Raw genomic sequence first — 18,763 nt, 5'->3', positions numbered from 1 at the left:
CATCGATTTGTTTGAGCGGGCCCAGTAACATCTCCATTGTGACAATTGTTACTGTGTTTCGCATATCGAGTATGTCACGGGTAGCTTGCCAGGCTTTGCCGTGCAGGCGAGATACTCTTGGTAGCTTGCGGGCTCTTCGAGAGAGGCGGAGGAATCGAACTTGGGCTGGCCATGTTGGCCACTTGGAAGGCAAACGCCCTACCCGCTGTGCTATCGCTCCAGTCCATCTTGAGAGTTACTATGAATGATTTATGATATTAAACTGAAGAACCTAAAAAAATGAACAGGTTCTTAGAATTATGTAACCTTCCAAAAATGAATCAGAAAAAAATATAAAACCTGAGCAGGTCATTCATGAATAAATTGAAACAGTAATTAAGAATATTCTTGGGGGCTGGAGCAATAGCACAACGGGAAGGGCATTTACCTTGCATGCGTCCGACCCGGGTTTGATTCCCAAAATCCCATATGGTCCCCTTAGCATCGCTAGGGGTAATTTTTGAGTGCAGAGACAGAAGTAACTCCTGTGTATCGCCAGGTGTGACCCAAAAAGAAAAAAAAGAGAATATTCTCAAAAATTAAAATCCTGGTTCAGATAGGTTCATTGGTGAATTTTATCAAACTTTTAAGGAAAAGTTAGAATCTTTGTTGTCAAGCTCTTCTAAAATACTGAAGAAACAAGAATACTTCCTAACATTGTCTATGAAGTCAACATTACAATAATATTCAAAGCAGATAGATTTATTACTAACAAAGAAAATTTTACACAAAATTCCCTTATAAACACTGATGCAAAAATCCTAGCAAAATCTTAGGGACCAATTCCAAGAGCATCTCAAAAAATCATACCACAATCAAGAAGCATTTATTTCAGCGATTCAAGTATTATTCAACATATGCAAATCAATTTGTGTAATACAACAATTTAGCACTGTAGCACTGTCCTCCTGTTGTTCACTGATATGCTTGAGCGGGCACCAGTAATGTCTCCATTGTGAGACTTGTTGTTACTGTTTTTGGCATATTGCACACGCCACGGGGAGCTTCCCAGGCTTTGCCATGCGGGCGGGATACTCTCGGTAGCTTGCTGTGCTCTCCGAGAAGTATGGAGGAATAGAACTTGGGTCAGCCGTGTGCAAGGCAAATACCCTACCTGCTGTGCTATCGCTCCAGCCCAATACAACCATTAGTAAAAGAAAAGAGAAAATCATATAATCTTATAAATTGATGAAAAAGAAAGCTTTCTACAAGATCCAACATCCATTCATCATAAAAAGTCTCAATAAATAGGGGTGGAGGGACTCATCCTTAAAACAGTAATGGCTGTTTATAACAAATCCACATTCAGTATCATTCTCACTGGTGAAAAACTGAAAGCATTCCATCTGAGATCAAGCACAAGGCAAGGATGGCCACATTCTCCACTGTTATTCAATATTATTAAAAATATTCAAGGGGGTGGAGAAATAGCATAGGAGGTAGGGCATTTGCCTTGCAGGCAGCTGACCCGGTTTGGATTCCCAGCATCCCATATGATCCCCCAAGCACCGCCAGGAGTAATTCCTGAGTGTATGAACCAGGAGTACCCTCTGTGCATCTCCAGAGGGTACTCAAAAAGCAAAATATAAAAAATATTCAATAGTAGTAGAAGTCCTAGCAAAAAAGATCAGGCAAAACCAAATAATCAGTGGGATTCAAACTGTAAAAGAAGTCAAATTGTCACAATTTACAGATGGCATGACAATATGCATAAGTGTCCTATTATACTGTAAGGCTCATAGAAATACCAGATCAATACAGCAAAGTAACCAGATACAAATTCAACATATAAAAATTTTCTGTTGCATTACGATATGCAAATCATGAACTAGAAAAAGAAAGAGACAAAGGAGTATACTTAATTCAAAATAGTGTGTACCAGGTGTATTCCCCAAATCAAGAATCAAACAAAAAATAAAACAGACTAACAAAAATAGAAAGACATCAAGGACCTAGGAATAAATTTGACAAAAGATGTGAGATAACTATACCATGTAAACTAACTATAATAATGCATAAGAAAGAGTGAGAAGACCTTAGGAAATGAAAAAATATCCCATGTCCCTGGATTGAAATAATCAGTATTGTTCAAAATGACCATTTAATTTAAATTACTATACATTCAATTCAGTCCCACTCTCCACACGTCCGGTCAAGCCTCATGCATGAAGGAACTGGTAGAGGAACCCAAGCATGCAGGTCCCGGGGCTGAGATCTCGAAGCCTGCTCGGATTGGAACTGGGCCTCCTCCACCCAGACCCCCCATCTTCCAGTAGGTAGGCGACACACCCACAAGTTGCCACCAGCACCAGGTGGTTCCATCAACGGCCAAGACCCAATGACTATAAAACCAGATACCAGAAGTGCGGCCGCATGTGCAGCCATGCAACATCTTATTATCTCGTTCTTACTTTGGAGAATCCAGCATGCTACCGAGGGTGTCCTGCCTGCACGGCAGAGTCTGTCAAACTTCCTGTGTCATACTCAATATGCCAAATACCAGTAACAATGATGGGTCTCATTCTCCTAATCCTGAAAGAGCACTGAATATGGCTCTTTTAAATCTCAGGGCTAGAAAGAAGGAGATGTTACTGGTGCCTGCTCGAGGCAATCGACGAACAACAGGATGATCATGATCGTGATCAATGCAGTCCCAATCCAGTTTCCAATGAAATTCCTCAGTGATTTAGAAAGGCAGTAAAAGGTTTGTATAGAACCATAAAACATCCCAAAAATCATTAGCCAGGCTGAGAAATAAGAAATTAGAAGGTATCTTATTACATAACTTGCAACTATGTTATAAAGTTACAGTGATCAAAGCTAACATTATACTGGAATAAGGATAGACTTTCTGCGCAATGGATTTAGAATTGAATAACCAAAGAAAAGTCCCATTTCTATGGCCAACTGATTTTTAAAGTAGCTAAGTATGAGGTGAAGTAATGATAGCCTCTTCAAAAAGTGGTTCTAGGACACCTGGGAAACATGTAAAAAACACATAATAAAATAAAGCTGAATCCATATCTCACACCTTACAAAAAAGTCAGTTAAAATTGGATCTAAAACCTTGAGATCAGTACAGAATCTATAAAATACGATCACGATCATCCTGTTGTTTGTCGATTTCCTTGAGCAGACACCAGTAACGTCTCCTTCTTCCTAGCCCTGATATTTTAAAAGAGCCATTTCAATGCTCTTTCAGAATTAGGAGAATGAGACCCATCATTGTTACTGGTATTTGGAATACTGAGTACAACACTGGAAGTTTGCCAGACTCTGCCGTGAAGGCAGGATACTTTTGGTAGCCTGCCAGGTTCTAAAAAGGGGAAAAAAATAAGATGTTGCGTGGCCGCAAAAGCGGCCATGCACTTCAGGGAGCTGGGTTTTATAGTCTCTGCTTCTTGGCCATTGATGGAACCAACCTGGCACTGGCAGCAGCTGGTGGGTGTGACGCCTACCTACTGGAACATGGGGGGTCTGGTTGGAGAAGGCCCAGTCCCAATCCGAGTAGGCTTGGAGACCTCAGCCCTGGGACCTGCATGCCTGGGTTCCTCTGCCAGTTCTTTTATACATGAAGCCCGTCCGGACATGTGGAGAGTGGTCCCAGCATGGCCGTGGTTGGCTCCGGAGGTCCTCAGCTGCTGGGGCTCTGCTTGGGGTGGAGGCGGGGGAGAGAAACTCAACCCTCCCCCCTCCAAGGGGCCCCGGTGAGGACAGCCAGGCGCGGGGGCAGGAGACTCTATAAAATACATTTAGGAAAATATAGGAAGAACTCTCCAAGCTTTGATTCTTAAAGATCTTTAATGATATATTTCCATTGGCAAAGGCAATAGAAACGAAAATAAACAAATGGGGAAAAAATCAAACTAAAAAGTTTCTACATTTCTACATGGCCAAAGAAGTACAGGCTAAAATTAAGTGATACTCAACTAACCGTGAAAAAGCATTTGCACTCAGTACATCGGACAAAGAATTAATGTCTGTGACATATTAAAAACTCATGATGGGGGCTGGAGCAATAGCACAACGGGTAGGGCGTTTGCCTTGCACGCGACCGACCTAGGTTCGATTCCTAGCATCCTATATGGTCCTCTGAGCACCGCCAGGGGTAATTCCTGAGTGCAGAGCAAGTAGTAACCCCTGTGTTTCGCCGGGTGTGACCCAAAAAGCAAACAAAAAATCATGGTGATCAACAACAAAAAATCCACAAACCCTATAAAAATGAGGAGAGAAAATAGACACTTCTCTGAAGAAGACAGATGGATAACCAACGGACACAGAAAAAAGTTCTTATCATCACTTATTATCATGGAAATACAAATCAAGATGACAATGAGATATTATCTTACATCAGTAAGAATGGCATATCAAAAAGACTGGAACACTGTGCTGATAGGGATGTGATGATAAAGAAACTCTCATCCACTGGTGATGGAAGTATTTCTTATTTCAACTTTTATATTAAACAGCATGGAGATGGCTCAGTAAACAAAGAATTGAGCTGCCATATGACCCAGCAACTCAATTTCTGTGTTTCTACCCCCAGAACACATGCAAAAATCATTCAAAGACATATTCACATCATTATTCATTGCAGCACATAGAATAGTAGCTAAGATAAGAATCAGCTATAAGGAAAATTCTGCTATTTCTGACAACATGGAAGAAGTTTAAAGGTGAGTTATAAAGTAAGTCATACAGAGAAAGACAAATGCTGGATTATCTCTTTCATGTGAAGATATAAAGAAACAAAACAAGTGCATTATAGAAAACCAAACAAAATCAACTCTTAGATTTGTACTGTAGAACCGAGATGGTCAAAAATAGGCAAATCTAAAGAGACAGGCAGCAGAACTGTAGTTGTTCAACCCTGGGAGTGGGAGAATGGGAAACAACTGCTTCCTATTAGCATTAATTTAGGGTGTTTTAAAGACAGTTCAATGATCTAACCTGAAAATAATTTCAGAAGGCTACAATATTCCCTTCTGGCTAGGTCAGATAATTCTTTTTTTTAAAAGTTTTATTAGTGAAACACCATGAGGTACAGTTGTAGACTTACAATACTTTGTGCTTGGGTTTCAGTTATACAATGATCGAGTACCCATCCCTTCACCAATGCCCATTCTCCACCACCACGGATCCCAGTACCTCCCCCACCCCCATCCCCCCAATCACAACCTGCCTCTGTGGCAGGGCATTCCATTTTCTTATCTCCCTCCCTTTGGGTGCTGTGGTTTGCAAAAGAGGCATTGAGTGGCAATCATGTTCGGTCTATAGTCTACTTTCAGCATGCATCTCCCATCCTGGGCAGATCCTCCCAACACCCTTTATTTGGTGCTCCCTTCTCTATCATAAAATAGGTCAGATAATTCTAATAAATAAAATAACCATAGCTTATAGCACAATACATGTCAACACAGTAAAATATTTGAGAATTCTTATGCTAAAGATAATGCTCTGGCGCATATGCTGCCTGAGCCCATGTGCTGCTTGCGCCCTCTGGCCGAGCACATGTGGTGGCTGAGCACATGTGTCACCTGCATCTCTCCTCTTGAGATGTGTACTTTCATACTTTTGTCTCTAGTGCTGGTATGTGTATAGAGGCTCTCTCCACCCTTGGAGAAGCCCGTGTTCTCTCTTGAGTACATTACTCTCTCTCTCCTCTCTCTCTCTCTCTGTCTCTCTGTCTCTCTCTCTCTCTCTCTCTCTCTCTCTCTCTCTCTCTCTCTCTCCAAACCTTAAAAAAACCTTCCAAATAAAATCTATTTATTTTAAAAAAAAGATAATGCTCTAAGTTTGCTAGTATGGGGTTTCCTAAATTTATCTACTCAGATATTTTCCCCTCTTTAATCTGTTAACAGGTTGTATTGGTGCTCTATAGAATGCCTACAAATAAAATGCTAAAATCAGAAAACAATAGAGATAAACATCAGGGATAACTGAAATCTAGGTAATGCTATCATACAGTTTGCTTTACATGAACATGAAAGCTTAGGATTTTAGATTTAAGATTTATTTCTTTGCTCATTTTAATCTTTGTTATTTTTAATAAGTAAATATACAACAAAAATAGTCTATGTCAGACTTTAAATGGAATTCCATAGCAGAAAGAGCATGCTCTAAGATTATGTAATGCAATATCCTTTTACTAGCTGAATAGAGTTTTCTCATAGACAAAACAAGAATAGGAACACTCAATGCATAATTAAGCTGAATTATATAACGTATCAAGAAAACTGCAGAGTGTCTGGAATATAATGGCTTAATACAGTAGTAATACCGAAAGTATCCTGCCTGCAGAGTCTGGCAAACTCCTCGTGTCATACTCAATATGCCAAATACCAGTAACAATGATGGGTCTCATTCTCCTAACCCTGAAAGAGCATTGAATATGGCTCTTTTAAAATCTCAGGGCGGATCCTCCCAGGAGGGGAGATGCATGTCGAAAGTAGACTATGGACTGAACATGTTTGCCACTCAATGCCTCTTTTGCAGACCACAACACCCAAAAGGAGAGAGAGAACACAGGGGATTGCCCTGCCACAGAGACGGGGGGATGGGGGGATGGGGGTGGGAGGGATATTATCCATGGTGGTGGAAAATGGGCACTGGTGGAGGGATGGGTATCTGATCATTGTATAATTGAAACCAAAGCACAAAAAATTGTAAATCTACAACTTTAAAAAAAATAAAATAAAATAAAGGGGAAAAAAAAAAAAAAAGAAAGGATGAGGTCATGAAATTTACATACAAGTGGTACAACATGGAAAGTATCATGCTAAGCGAAATGAGTCAGAAAGAGAGGGATAGACATAAAAAGATTGCATTCATCTGGGGGATATAAAGCAACAAAATATGAGATTAATACCCAAGAATAGCTGAGATCAGCACCAGGAGGATTACTCCATAGCTTAGTGGCCAGCCAGGCATTCTAGAGGAAAGAGCAGCTCAGATAGAGAAGAGAGCACCAAATAAAGGGTGTTTGGAGGATCCTCCCAGGAGGGGAGATGCATGTCGAAAGTAGACTATGGACTGAACATGTTTGCCACTCAATGCCTCTTTTGCAGACCACAACACCCAAAAGGAGAGAGAGAACACAGGGGATTGCCCTGCCACAGAGGCAGGGGGGATGGGGGATGGGGGTGGGGGGGGATATTATCCATGGGGGTGGAAAATGGGCACTGGTGGAGGGATGGGTATCTGATCATTGTATAATCGAAACCCAAGCACAAAAAATAGTAAATCTACAACTGTACCTCATGGTGTTTCACTAATAAAAAAATAATAATAATAGTAAAAAAAAAAAAAAAAAAATCTCAGGGCTAGGAAGAATGAGACGTTACTGGTGCCTGCTTGAGGCAATTGACGAATAACAGGATGATTGTGATCGTGAATACAGTAGCAGTACTGGCATAGGGCGGAGTTCTGTAAGGGAGAAAAGTGAATACCTGAGAACTCATAAACTGATTTTTTTTCTAAATAATGGCAGCTTTTCTGGAATTGGAAGGCCTTATTAGATCAGAGCTTCAATCTCTGTGGTAATTCTGTCACAAAATTATCCTTTTAATACTGAATTACATTGGGCTTATTTACTTATGAATGTTGCACAGGGAAAGATTAACTTTTCACTAGGCTAATCTAGTAAGACTGCCTGTCACTGATGAACAAATTGGTAGCATATTGTGAAGAATTGTAGTGTAAGGATAATGCTCTTTGTCTGTGAATGGGTAAGAGTAGGTTATTTACTGACATAATGGAGTCAGGCAAAAAGAATCTATTTTTAATCTATGTTATTTCTGAGACTGAAACTGCATCAGGCCAAGGTTCGTAATTCAGAGTATAAGAAAATAAGCTATACAGGATATTTATTTGTTTTTGGATACCAGAGTCTTTTAGTTCAAGTATGATTTTGTAAGTAGTAAGAGAGTTGTTTTCAGTTTGTTACACAAGGAAATTATGTACAGAGATTTTGTTAATATAAACAATGTAAGAATGGCAAATTTAATATTTGTTATTCATATTCACTAGGGTGAAATGCACTGATTTTCTGACTCTATTTCCAACACTGCCACTTGGCAGTTCATGTGGCATTCTATGTCTCCTTCAAAATACTGACCTGTCTGAAAGATACTGGATATGTGAAAACAGCTATGCTTCTGTTTCCATGACAACAGATGATGAACTTTCTGGATAATCTGTAAGGATAAAAAATGAGGGTGGTTAAATGTCCATTTTTCTTATATGGATAACTATTTATTCACGGGTATATTGCTTCATTCTATAATCCCTGGAGGAGGCAGACATTTGTAAATATAAGGACTGGTGCATTGTACTGAAGCATTTATTAGTAGCTCGTTCACATTCTAAGAATAGTCAATTTTCTGTGCTATGAGCCATGATAATTTTATTTATCAAAATTTTCCTAGCCAGAGTGATAGTACAGGGAGTAGAGTGTCTGCCTTGCATGCGAATGACCCAGGTTATAAATCTGCACCACCACATATGATCCTACAAGCACCCCCAGGAGTCATCCAGGAGCAGAGAGACAGGAGTAACCCTATGCACCACCAGGTGTGGCCCCCAAACAAACCAAAATAAAAAGAACTATATGCGCTATAATATCGGGTGGTATTCAAATAAAATAGATATGATGATAGATCAACATCATTTGGTTTTAATGGAATGTTTTTGATCTTACCACTCACAAAAATTGCCCTAACTTTCTATTACACTGGATAATGTTGTTGTTCTTCTAAAAAAGTAATGAGTCATTTAGAAAATAAGAGGCTTTGGAATTAAAAAGCAACACTGTTTGTAGTACAAATGAATTTTTAAAAAATATCCAGCCCTTTGCTAAAGGAAAGCATACTCTGAATTGGCTTGTTTAATGTATAATCATTTTGTGCTATCTGCATAATAATGTGCTTGATACTTTGAAATTTGAAATAATGTGAATGGTGGTCATCTCTTACAGTTGTTTAATTAGAACATACTCTTTTATGAAATCAAAGTCTATTTATAATATCCCCATAAATGTTACATTCCAGCCAGGGTGGCTTGTCACAGAAGGTCAGTAAACTAATTTACAAGGCACTTCCAGAAATAAGGCTGCTTTATTTCAGGAAGAGTGAGAAAGCAAAAGTGCATCTGAGAATATCTATCTTTGTGATCATAGTTCCACAGTGGGAACAATTTTCTTCTTAAATTAAGAAAATGTCAATAGGATTTACAATAGTGCTAATGATAGGGTTTCATGCATACAATTTCCCAGTAACACAACTTCTGCCCATATGTCCCTCTCAACCTCAACCTCAACCTCAATCTCACCACAATCTCATCTGATCCACCAGCATGGCAAGCCCAGTTCTGTAGACCAGTCCTCAGGTTCTGTTGGCTTTGGCCATTTGTTGCTCCCTTATTATATCTCTTTATATTTCACATATGATATGGATACTTTCTGCTATGTATATCATTAGTTTTCAGAGATTGGTAAAAATAGGATATACTGTGGAATATGTAAGAGTAGGTTGAGTTGAAACTGCTTCAAGGTGTTATACAAGTACATTTATACACCTAGACTCAGATTTTTTCATCTACACACCAGGGTAATGCTCACAATAATGTATTTTTTATGTTACTTCTCCTGGATTTATGATTTCCTTTTGGAATTCTAGCTTTTACCCAGGATTTTGTATTTCTCCATTTCTTCCTTTGTTCGCATAGGTGTATGCTGGTATTGTTATTTAACACTGTATTTACTTGCTTTACCTTTATTCTATCCCCCTATTTATCTCTTACAGCTCTCATGGATTTAGCTTCCACTTTTATATAAATGACTTTCAGATCTCTTTGATAACTGGGATCATTCCCAGTTTTTAAAAATGTATCCTTCCCTTGTTTTTGTCTTTGTTCTCCATTTATAATATTAATCACCACTCACAAAGCCATTGTTACACAAATCTGACAATCTATTGTTCCTTCTGGTTCATGTTGTTACAAAGTTCATTCTGTATACTAAAGTTTGGGTAATCATTTAAAAAATTACCTTTACTTATATTAATATCACTCAAGACCATAAAATAATGAACTTTTATTACTGTATCAAGTCCACTATGACTTCTACCATCAGGCTATATTTTATTCTCTGAGATTACTTCCCTCAATTCCAAATTCCCTCCTGTGCTTCAGAATGGATGGTTTCAGTGCTATATTTTTATGTCAAACTTCTTAGTTGGAATATTATAGCCTCTTCACTAGAATATATACAGATATTCTTCATCCTTATAATATGTAGTTAAGTACTATCACCAGTAATTAAAAATTTCACTACTGTAGCTGATATACTTTTTCCCTTTATTGATATACTCTTTGTATCTACTACTGTAAACACCACACTATTTATGCTGCACAAAACTTCACATAGAGATCAACTTAATTATGTACCTTAATTAGGTACCAAAGTTTTTGATAGGGCATGCTCCCACACATATAAAAAAGAAATGCACTATAAAATAAAATGATTGATTGTAAACTTGCAATCTTTCAAAGATAGATAACAGTTCAAAGATCAGGATTGGACAATGCAGCTAAAATAGTAAAATAAACATTCATTATAGTTCTGTATGAGTAAGTCTTTCAGGAGCTGAGATCATGGTCACTCCCTTCTTTAGAAACATGGGTGGAAAGTCACTTGGAAAATGATTAACTACCACAAAGAAAGTAGCTCCTCTCTAAAAGTGTGTATTGTGTTTGATGTTGCGTGGGATGAGACCTAGGATTACTATTGTTTTTTGTTTTCTTTTCAGCCACACCCAGTGGTAGTCAGGGTTCACTTCTGATGAATTTGGGGGACCATAAATGGTATTGGGGACCTTAACCTGAACCTTATCTCTCTGGCCCAAGATTGCTACTCAGAGTAAGGGCAAACTACAACTTTAAGAACAGGTTATTTAAAATTCATTAGTCAAAATGCTTAATGGAGGTAAAAAGAGGGAGATACAATACCTAATGAGGCAGGAGTCAATATAGTTAGAATGCTTGATGAAAAAATATGGCTGCCTAATATAGAAAGTATATTATCAATACTTTGATAAGTGGCTTCTAGTATTTAAAATTGCTTCAAATTAAATGAAAGGAGCTGTTTGTTTCCTGTGGTCTGACTTTTGACCCATCATTACCAGATAAGATCATGGAACTTTGAACCTTACAGGTGAAGATAACTTAGAGACCATGAAATTGAGGCTGAGGTCCAGAGAGGAAAAGGATTTCACAAAAGTTATACACTAAAGCTAGTGGCAGAACATGAAAATGATTCCTATGCTACAGCTTTATCCATATGTTTCCATAATTCTACTTCTCATGAAAGAGGCATAGAAACTGAAATAATTTTTTAAATGGACATTTAAAAACACTAAAAGATTTAAACAAGAGAGGATGTCATGCTGAGTGATGCCAATCAGAACAAAAGGAACAGATACAGAACGATCTCTCACATGTGGGACTTAAAGATACACAGCAAGGTAGCAACAAAAATACTAAAGTCAACATTATAGGGAAACTGACCCACACAATTGAGCTGGGGAGCAAATGAGAGGGAAGGGGGGGAGTTCTTGGAGGAAAGAGACAGTTAACCTGGTCATGTGTGTGTTGTTGAAATTACCATTATTAATAGAATTGCAAGCCAAAAATAATAAATTTACTTTAAAAATTAAATAAGAGGGGGTATGGTGCTGTCAGCAGGTCAATCTGTACCTGCGAGGCGAGTGCATCAGCAGCCTGATGGCACCATCAGACTTTCAGATACCCCAAAATTGCTGCTGTGCCTTTGGCCAGACTCCAAAAACTTGGGGCAAAGTTTACCAAGAAAGTAAACGGCCAAAAGTTAGGTATGTTGGAAACACACCCACATACCACCTCCAGTTCAGTTATATAATTGAAGGCATGGCCTCTCTGTTTTCTGATCAAACTGCTTAACAGCCATGATCCCAGAGACTCAGAAACAAATCTCGGAACCCAAAGGCTTTTGCAGAAATGCATCCTGTTCCTGCAGTAGGTTACTGGCGCTGGGCCACTCCAGGTGAGAATAGGTTTCGTACCTTGGCCTGATACCTTTGGCAGCCCGGTGACCACCATGCTCCAGAGGCCACTGGACAGTCAGGTTTGGGCCTGCAGTGACGAGACACGTAGGGCCTCACAAGATGGAGGGAATCGGCCCTTTCCTCCCCATCCCAGCGAGAACCCCACTTGCCGCCTACAAAAGCCTCTCTGGCTCCTGATCAAGCTAATTAATGTCCATAATCCCAGAGACTCAGAAACAAATCTTGAAACCAGGCGGCTTTGGGCAGAAATGCATCTGGACCACATACAAGGTGGCTGCCGCCTCAGAGCTTATTGGAAAGCCAGGAATGGGCCGGCAGTGACGGGGCAACTGCAGTCCATGGGAAGGGGGGGCGGTACCAGCTCGTACTTTATGCCCTACCGAGGTCACGAGTTGCCCCCCACGAGCGGTTCTCCGGCACGGCCATGGCTCCAGAGGCAAAAGGACTTAGTCCTGAGCCTGGCAGCTTGCAGCAGAAAAGTGAATGGACCATGAGTTAAACTCTGGTGTCATGCCTCTCCAGGAGAGGAAGGGTGTTGCTCCTTTCTGCCTTTCTCCCCCCCCCCCCCCGCCCCACCCGGCAGCAAGGTCACCGACACCTCAAAGCTTAGAGGAAAGCCAGGTATGAGCCGGCGGTGATGGGGCAACTGCAGTCTCTTGGGAAGGGTGTGGTACCGACTCATCCTTCACACCCTACCAAGGTCACGAGTTGCCCCCCTCGAGTGGCTCTCCGGCACAGCCATAAAACCAGACCCACAGATAGATACCAGTCTCGTAATTATCTGGCTCTTTGCAGAAATCCAAAACCGCAAGGCCGCTATTGCAGCCATGCGAGATTATACGATTCTCATAACCAGCTATAGAAAACAAAGTATTTCACAATGCCGTTTCAGCAATTCTGATTGTTGGGGGAGAAATTCTAAACAATAATGGTGCATCTTTTGTCAAAATAATGAATGTAATCAATGTAGAGAAGAGTTAAGTAGAAATCATCTGCCTCACAGGCATTGGGAGGGGTAGGGGGGTATATTGGGGTTCTTGGTGGTGAAAAATGAGTACTTGTGAAGGGAGAGGTGTTTGATCATTGTATGACCGAGACTTAAACCTGAAAGCTTTGTAACTTTTCCCACAGTGATTCAATAAATAAATTTAAGAAGAAAATTAAAAAAATAAATAAAATTATGAAAAAAAAGTAAGGTGGAGTTCATGCCCAATTCAATCAGCTAATCAGTGGCTGAATAAATAGCAGTACTCCTACATAAAAAAATTAAATAAGAGCAAAGAGTCATTGGGTTGTATTTAAGGTTTTGAATTTTAGAGACTGAATTACTACATTTACTAGCCATGTGACTTTGGGCTTCTTTGTGTTTGAATTTTCTCACTTATAAAATATGGTTATTTATATTTCTTATCAAGTCATTATGATTTTACATGTAACAATATCTGTAAACAACCTGAATATAATAGTAACTCAATAAATATTAGTTGGAATCAATCTAACATTCCTATATGTAAAACAATATTTAGTTAGGATTGCAGGGAGTAGTGAATTACATAGTAGTTCTTTTTGTATCACTGTCATTCCGCTGTTCATCGATTTATTCGAGTGGGTGCCAGTAACGTCTCCATTCATCCGAGCCCTGAGATTTTAGCACCCTCTCCTTACTCGTCTTTCCCAACGCTGCCTTATTGGAGGCTCTTTTAGGTTCAGGGAAATGAGACCTTTTTTTGTTTGTTTGTTTGTTTTATTTTTATTTATTTATTTATCATTTTTTTTATTAGTGAAACACCATGAAGTACATTTATAGACTTATAAATTTTTGTGCTTGGGTTTCAGTTATACAATGATAAAGTACCCATCCCTCCACCAGTGCCCATCCTCCCCCACCACGGGTCCTAGCATCCCTCCCACCACCCCCCCCCCCCGTCCCACCCTGCCGCTGTGGCAGGGCATTCCCCCTTGTTCTCTCTCTCTCTTTTGGGTACTGTGTTTTGCCAGAGGGGCATTGAGTGGCAATCATGTTTGGTCTATAGACTACTTTTAGCATGTCTCTCCCACCCTGGGAGGGTCTTCACAACACCCTTTATTTGGTGCTCTCTTCTATATCTAAGCTTCCTTTTCAACTAGCACATGTGGCTGGCCTTCAAGTCATGGAGCAAAATTCCTGGTACTAATCTGAGCCATTCCTGGGTGTTAGTCTCCCGTTTTGTTGCTTTATGTTCCCCAGATGAATGCAATCTTTCTGTGTCTATCCCTTTCTTTCTGACTCATTTCGCTTAACATGATACTTTCCATGTAGTACCACTTGTATGTAAATTTCATAACTTCATCTTTTCTAACAGCTACATAGTAATCCATTGTGTAAATGTACCAAAGTTTCTTTAACCAGTCATCTGTTCTCGGGCACTCAGGTTTTTTCCAGATTCTGGCTATTGTAAAGAGTGCTGCAATGAACAAACAATTGCAGATGTCACTTCGACTATACCTTTTTGCCTCTCTGGGATATATTCCCAGGAGTGCTATAGCTTGGTCAAATGGGAGATCAAATTCTAATTTTTTGGAATCGTCCATACTGTTTTCCAAAAGGGTTGGACCAGCCAGCATTCCCACCAGCAGTGAAGGAGGGTCCCTTTCTCGTCACATCCGCGCCAGCACCTGTTGCTTTTGTTCTTGTGGATGTGGGCCAGTCTCTGTGGTGTGAAATGATATCTCATTGTTGTTTTGATCTGCATCTCTCTGATGATTAGTGATGTAGAGCATTTTCTCATGTGCCTTTTTGCCATTCGGATTTCTTCTTTGCGAAAGTTTCTGTTCATCTCCTCGCCCCATTTTTTGATGGGGTTGGGTGATTTCTTCTTGTGTAGTTTAACCAGTACCTTGTATATCCTTGATATCAACCCCTTGTCGGATGTGTATTTGGTGAATATTGAGACCTGTTTTGTTACTGTTTTTGGCATATCAAATATGCCATGGATAGCTTGCTAGGCTCTGCTGTGAGTTCTTGCTAGTCCCTGTCACTGTCACTGTCACTCCCGTTGTTCATCAATTTGCTCTAGAAGGCCCAGTAACGTCTCCATTGTGACACTTGTTACTGTGTTTGGCAAGCTATGTTACGGGTAGCTTGCCAGGCTTTGCCGTATGGGCAAGATACTCTCGGTAGCTTACCGGGCTCTCCAAGAGGAGTGGAGGAATCGAAAGTGGGTCAGCCAGATCGGCCGTGTACAAGGCAAATGCCCTACCCACCACGCTATCGCTTCAGCCCTTTCTAGTCCCTAAATATTCAAAATCATTCTTGGCATCAGTTACTGTCTTCTTCATTGAGCTTGGGGTTTCATGCATCACTTATGATTTTCCTTTTACCTTCTCTGCACTTCTTCTTTTTTTTTTTTTGGTCAGCAACCAAATCTTATATTTTTTTTTCAATTTAGACATCACGATTTACAATACTACTCCTGATTGACTTCACTCTGGATAATACACTCCAGATCCTTCTATATAGCAACAAATTTCATGATTTGTCTTTACTTATAGAAGAGTAGTATTCTATTGTGTATATATACCATATACTATAGTTTCTTTATCCAGTCAATAGTTTTTCAAAATTTATTTATTGAATCACCGTGAGAAAAGTTACAAAGCTTTCAGGTTTAAGTCTTGGTCATTCAATGATCAAACACCCATTCCTTCACCAGTGCATATTTTTCACCACCAAAAACCCCTTCCCACCCTTCCTGATGCCTGTGAGGCAGATGATTTCTACTTAACTCTCTCTATTTTGATTACATTCATTATTTCGACAAAAAATGCACCATTATTGTTTGGAATTTTCCCCCAACAATCAGAACTGCTGAAAAGGCATTGTGAAATAATTTGTTTTACATTGCTGGTTATGAAGACCATATGATGTTGCACGCAATTTTGGATTTCTGATATTTTACTAATTAAGTATGAAGGGATTTCTGCCAAAAGCCGCATAGTTCTGAGATTGGTTTGTGTGCCCCTGGAGCCATGGATGTGCCTGAGAGCCTCTCGTGGAGGTCAACTTGTGGCCTCGGCAGGGCAGGAAGGACGTGCCGGTTCCGCCCCCCATCCCATGAGGCTGCAGTTGCCTCGTCACCACCGGCTCCTACCTGGCTGTCCAATAAGCTCTGAGGCAGCAGCCACTGTGCTGCCGGGAGAGGGGAGGGAAAAGTGGAAGAGACAGGCACCCTTTCCCTCCCAGGAGGGGGGGTGGGGGGCATGGTGCCATAGTCTAACGTATAGTCCATTCACATTTCTGCCCAAAGCTGCTGGGTTCCAAATTAGGTTGCTTTACCTCTGTGCCATGGCTGTGCCGGAGAGTTGCTCATGGAGGGGCAACTCGTGGCCTTGGCAGGGTGGGAAGGACGTGCTGGTTCTGCCCAGTCAATGGTTTTTGAACAGTTGGGTAGTTTCCAGGTTCTGCCTATTGTGAATAGTGCTTCAACAAACATAGGAGTACAGTCTTTTCAAAACAGATTTTTGGGCCCTTGGGAATATATACCAAGAAGTTGAATTGCTGAATCACATAGAAGCTCAATTTGTATTTTTGAGAAGTGTCCATATTGTTTTCTCAAAAGATTTAACCAGTTGACATTCCTACCACAGTGGATGATCCAGATTAACAGAATGTTTTTGTTCTTTCTGGTGTGTACTGGTCTCACAGGTGTGAAGAAATATCTCATTGTATCATGTTGAGAGAACTAAGTGAGAAGGAAAGGGATGGATACAGAATAATAGCTCTTCATATGTGTAATATAAAGAAACATAATAAGTGAGGGTTGGAGCTATAATACAATGGATAGTGCATTTCCATTGCATGTGGCAGACATGGGTTTATTCCTCAGCACCCCATATGATCCTGTGAGCCTACCAGAATAATCTGAATGCAGAGTGAGTGTGGCCCAAAAACAAAAACAAAAGATGGAAAGGTAAAGGAGGGGAAAGGAATGAAAGGTAAAAGGAAGGAAAGGGGAGGAGAGACGAGAGGAGGGAATAGGAAATGGGTGTGAAGAGAAGGGAAATGGGAAGGGTAGGGGAGCAGAGAGGAAAAGTTGGAGAAAAGAATGGAAAGGAAGGGGAAGGGAAGGGGAGGGGAGGGAAAGAGAAAGGAAGAGAAAAGTTGGAGAAGGGTAGGGTAGAGAAGGAAAAGGAATGAAAGAGAAGGGAAGGGAAGGAAAGTGGAAGGGGAGGGAAGAAGATGGGAAGGGAAGGAAGGAAAAGAGAAAGGAGGGGAGAGAAAGGGGAGGAATGAGGAGGGGAAAGGAAAACAAGGGAAAGGAAAGGGAGGGAGGGAAATGGGGAAAGGAAGCGGAGGGAAGTGGCAGTGAAGGGAGGGGAAAGGAAAGGAAGAGAAAGGAAGGGAAATGAAAGGAAGAGAAGGGAGGGGAAGAGGAATGGAAGGGGAGGGGAGAAGGGAAGGAAATGAATGGAAAAATAGAGGAGGGGAGAGGAGGGAAAGGAGAGGAGAGATGAGTGGAAAGGAAGAGAAAGGAAGGGGAGGGGAGTGGAAATAAAAGAGAGGGGAGGAGAGAAGAGGAGAGAGGAGGGTAAGGGGAAAGGAATGGAAGGAAGGGAGAGAAGGAGAGGGGAGGGAAGGGAAGGGTATGGTAGGGTAGGGAAAGGTATCAGAGGGCAGGGCAGGGAAGAGAAGGGAAGGGAAGGGAAGGGAAGGAAAGGAAAGGGAAGTGAAGGGAATAAGGAATAATAAATTGTCAAAGGCAAAAAATCTGAGAACTGGTCTACAAAGCTGAGCATAGCAGGGTAGGGAAAACAGGATTAGGTTGAGGGGCTTTGCACTGTGGTAGAAGGAGTGGTGTTGAAACATCACATGCATAGAACTCTGTTATTAACAGTATTTTAAGTCATGGTGCTTAAAATTAATTAAAATTATTAATACATGTCCCTGAAATTAAATACCGAGGAATCAACTTAACAAAGAATGTGAAGACTTATACACAGAGAGCTACAAGTCACTATTTAAAGAAATGAAAATAGGATGCAAGGAAATGGAAAACTATTCCATGTTCATAAGTTGCAAGAACTAACATTGCTAAAATTGCCATATTATACAAAGCATTATACAGAATTAATACAATAACAATCAAAGTCCCAATGACATTCTGAAAAGACTTAGGATAAACTCTAATAAAAATGGATTAAATACCTAGAGCTTACAACCGGACCAGGAGAGGAGATCCTCTGCTCATTTCCCCCAGTCTCTGGCGACCCAGTGGTCACACCCAGAAGCCACCTCCTGTGGGTGGCAGAGAATCTCCTCCTTGGGCACCATCCAGATCACATGGCTTTTTCTCCCAGAAGGGAGTAACATGACACCCACCATAGCCAAGCTGTTTCACCTGGGGCGCCCCGGGGTGGGGGTGGGGGGGCGGGTGAGAGCCTTCCCTGCCAAAGGGACACAGCTCTGGCAGCCAAAACCTCCATAATCCAACCACCTGCCATGCTCAAGGCCATTCCCCACACGCTTGGCCAAGTCTCAAGTATGAGTGAATGTATTCCTGGACCATACGCACATCATAAGACACTCTCTACCCATTCTCCGTAAGTACCACACCACATTTGATGGGGTTCACATAGTAGGCAACAAA

The 18,763-nt window shown here is 40.8% G+C and overlaps 1 protein-coding gene across 2 annotated transcripts in view; it reads right to left on the bottom strand.

The window, feature by feature from the left end:
- ZDHHC15 (zinc finger DHHC-type palmitoyltransferase 15) overlaps positions 1-18,763 on the bottom strand; it is a 216,326-nt gene that overhangs the window by 24,392 nt on the left and 173,171 nt on the right. For both annotated transcript variants that reach the window (XM_056130115.1, XM_056130116.1), the window contains one exon: positions 8,156-8,234. In XM_056130115.1, the coding sequence (XP_055986090.1) occupies positions 8,188-8,234 (47 nt within the window). In that variant the 3' untranslated portion in view covers positions 8,156-8,187. The remainder of the gene's footprint in view (positions 1-8,155; positions 8,235-18,763) is intronic.

This window comes from Sorex fumeus, unplaced genomic scaffold (assembly GCF_029834395.1).
Source record: "Sorex fumeus unplaced genomic scaffold, SorFum_2.1 ptg000073l, whole genome shotgun sequence".
NCBI lineage: Eukaryota > Metazoa > Chordata > Mammalia > Eulipotyphla > Soricidae > Sorex > Sorex fumeus.
Note: the sequence above shows the minus strand (reverse complement) of the source record. Positions and strands in the feature narration are given on the sequence as shown.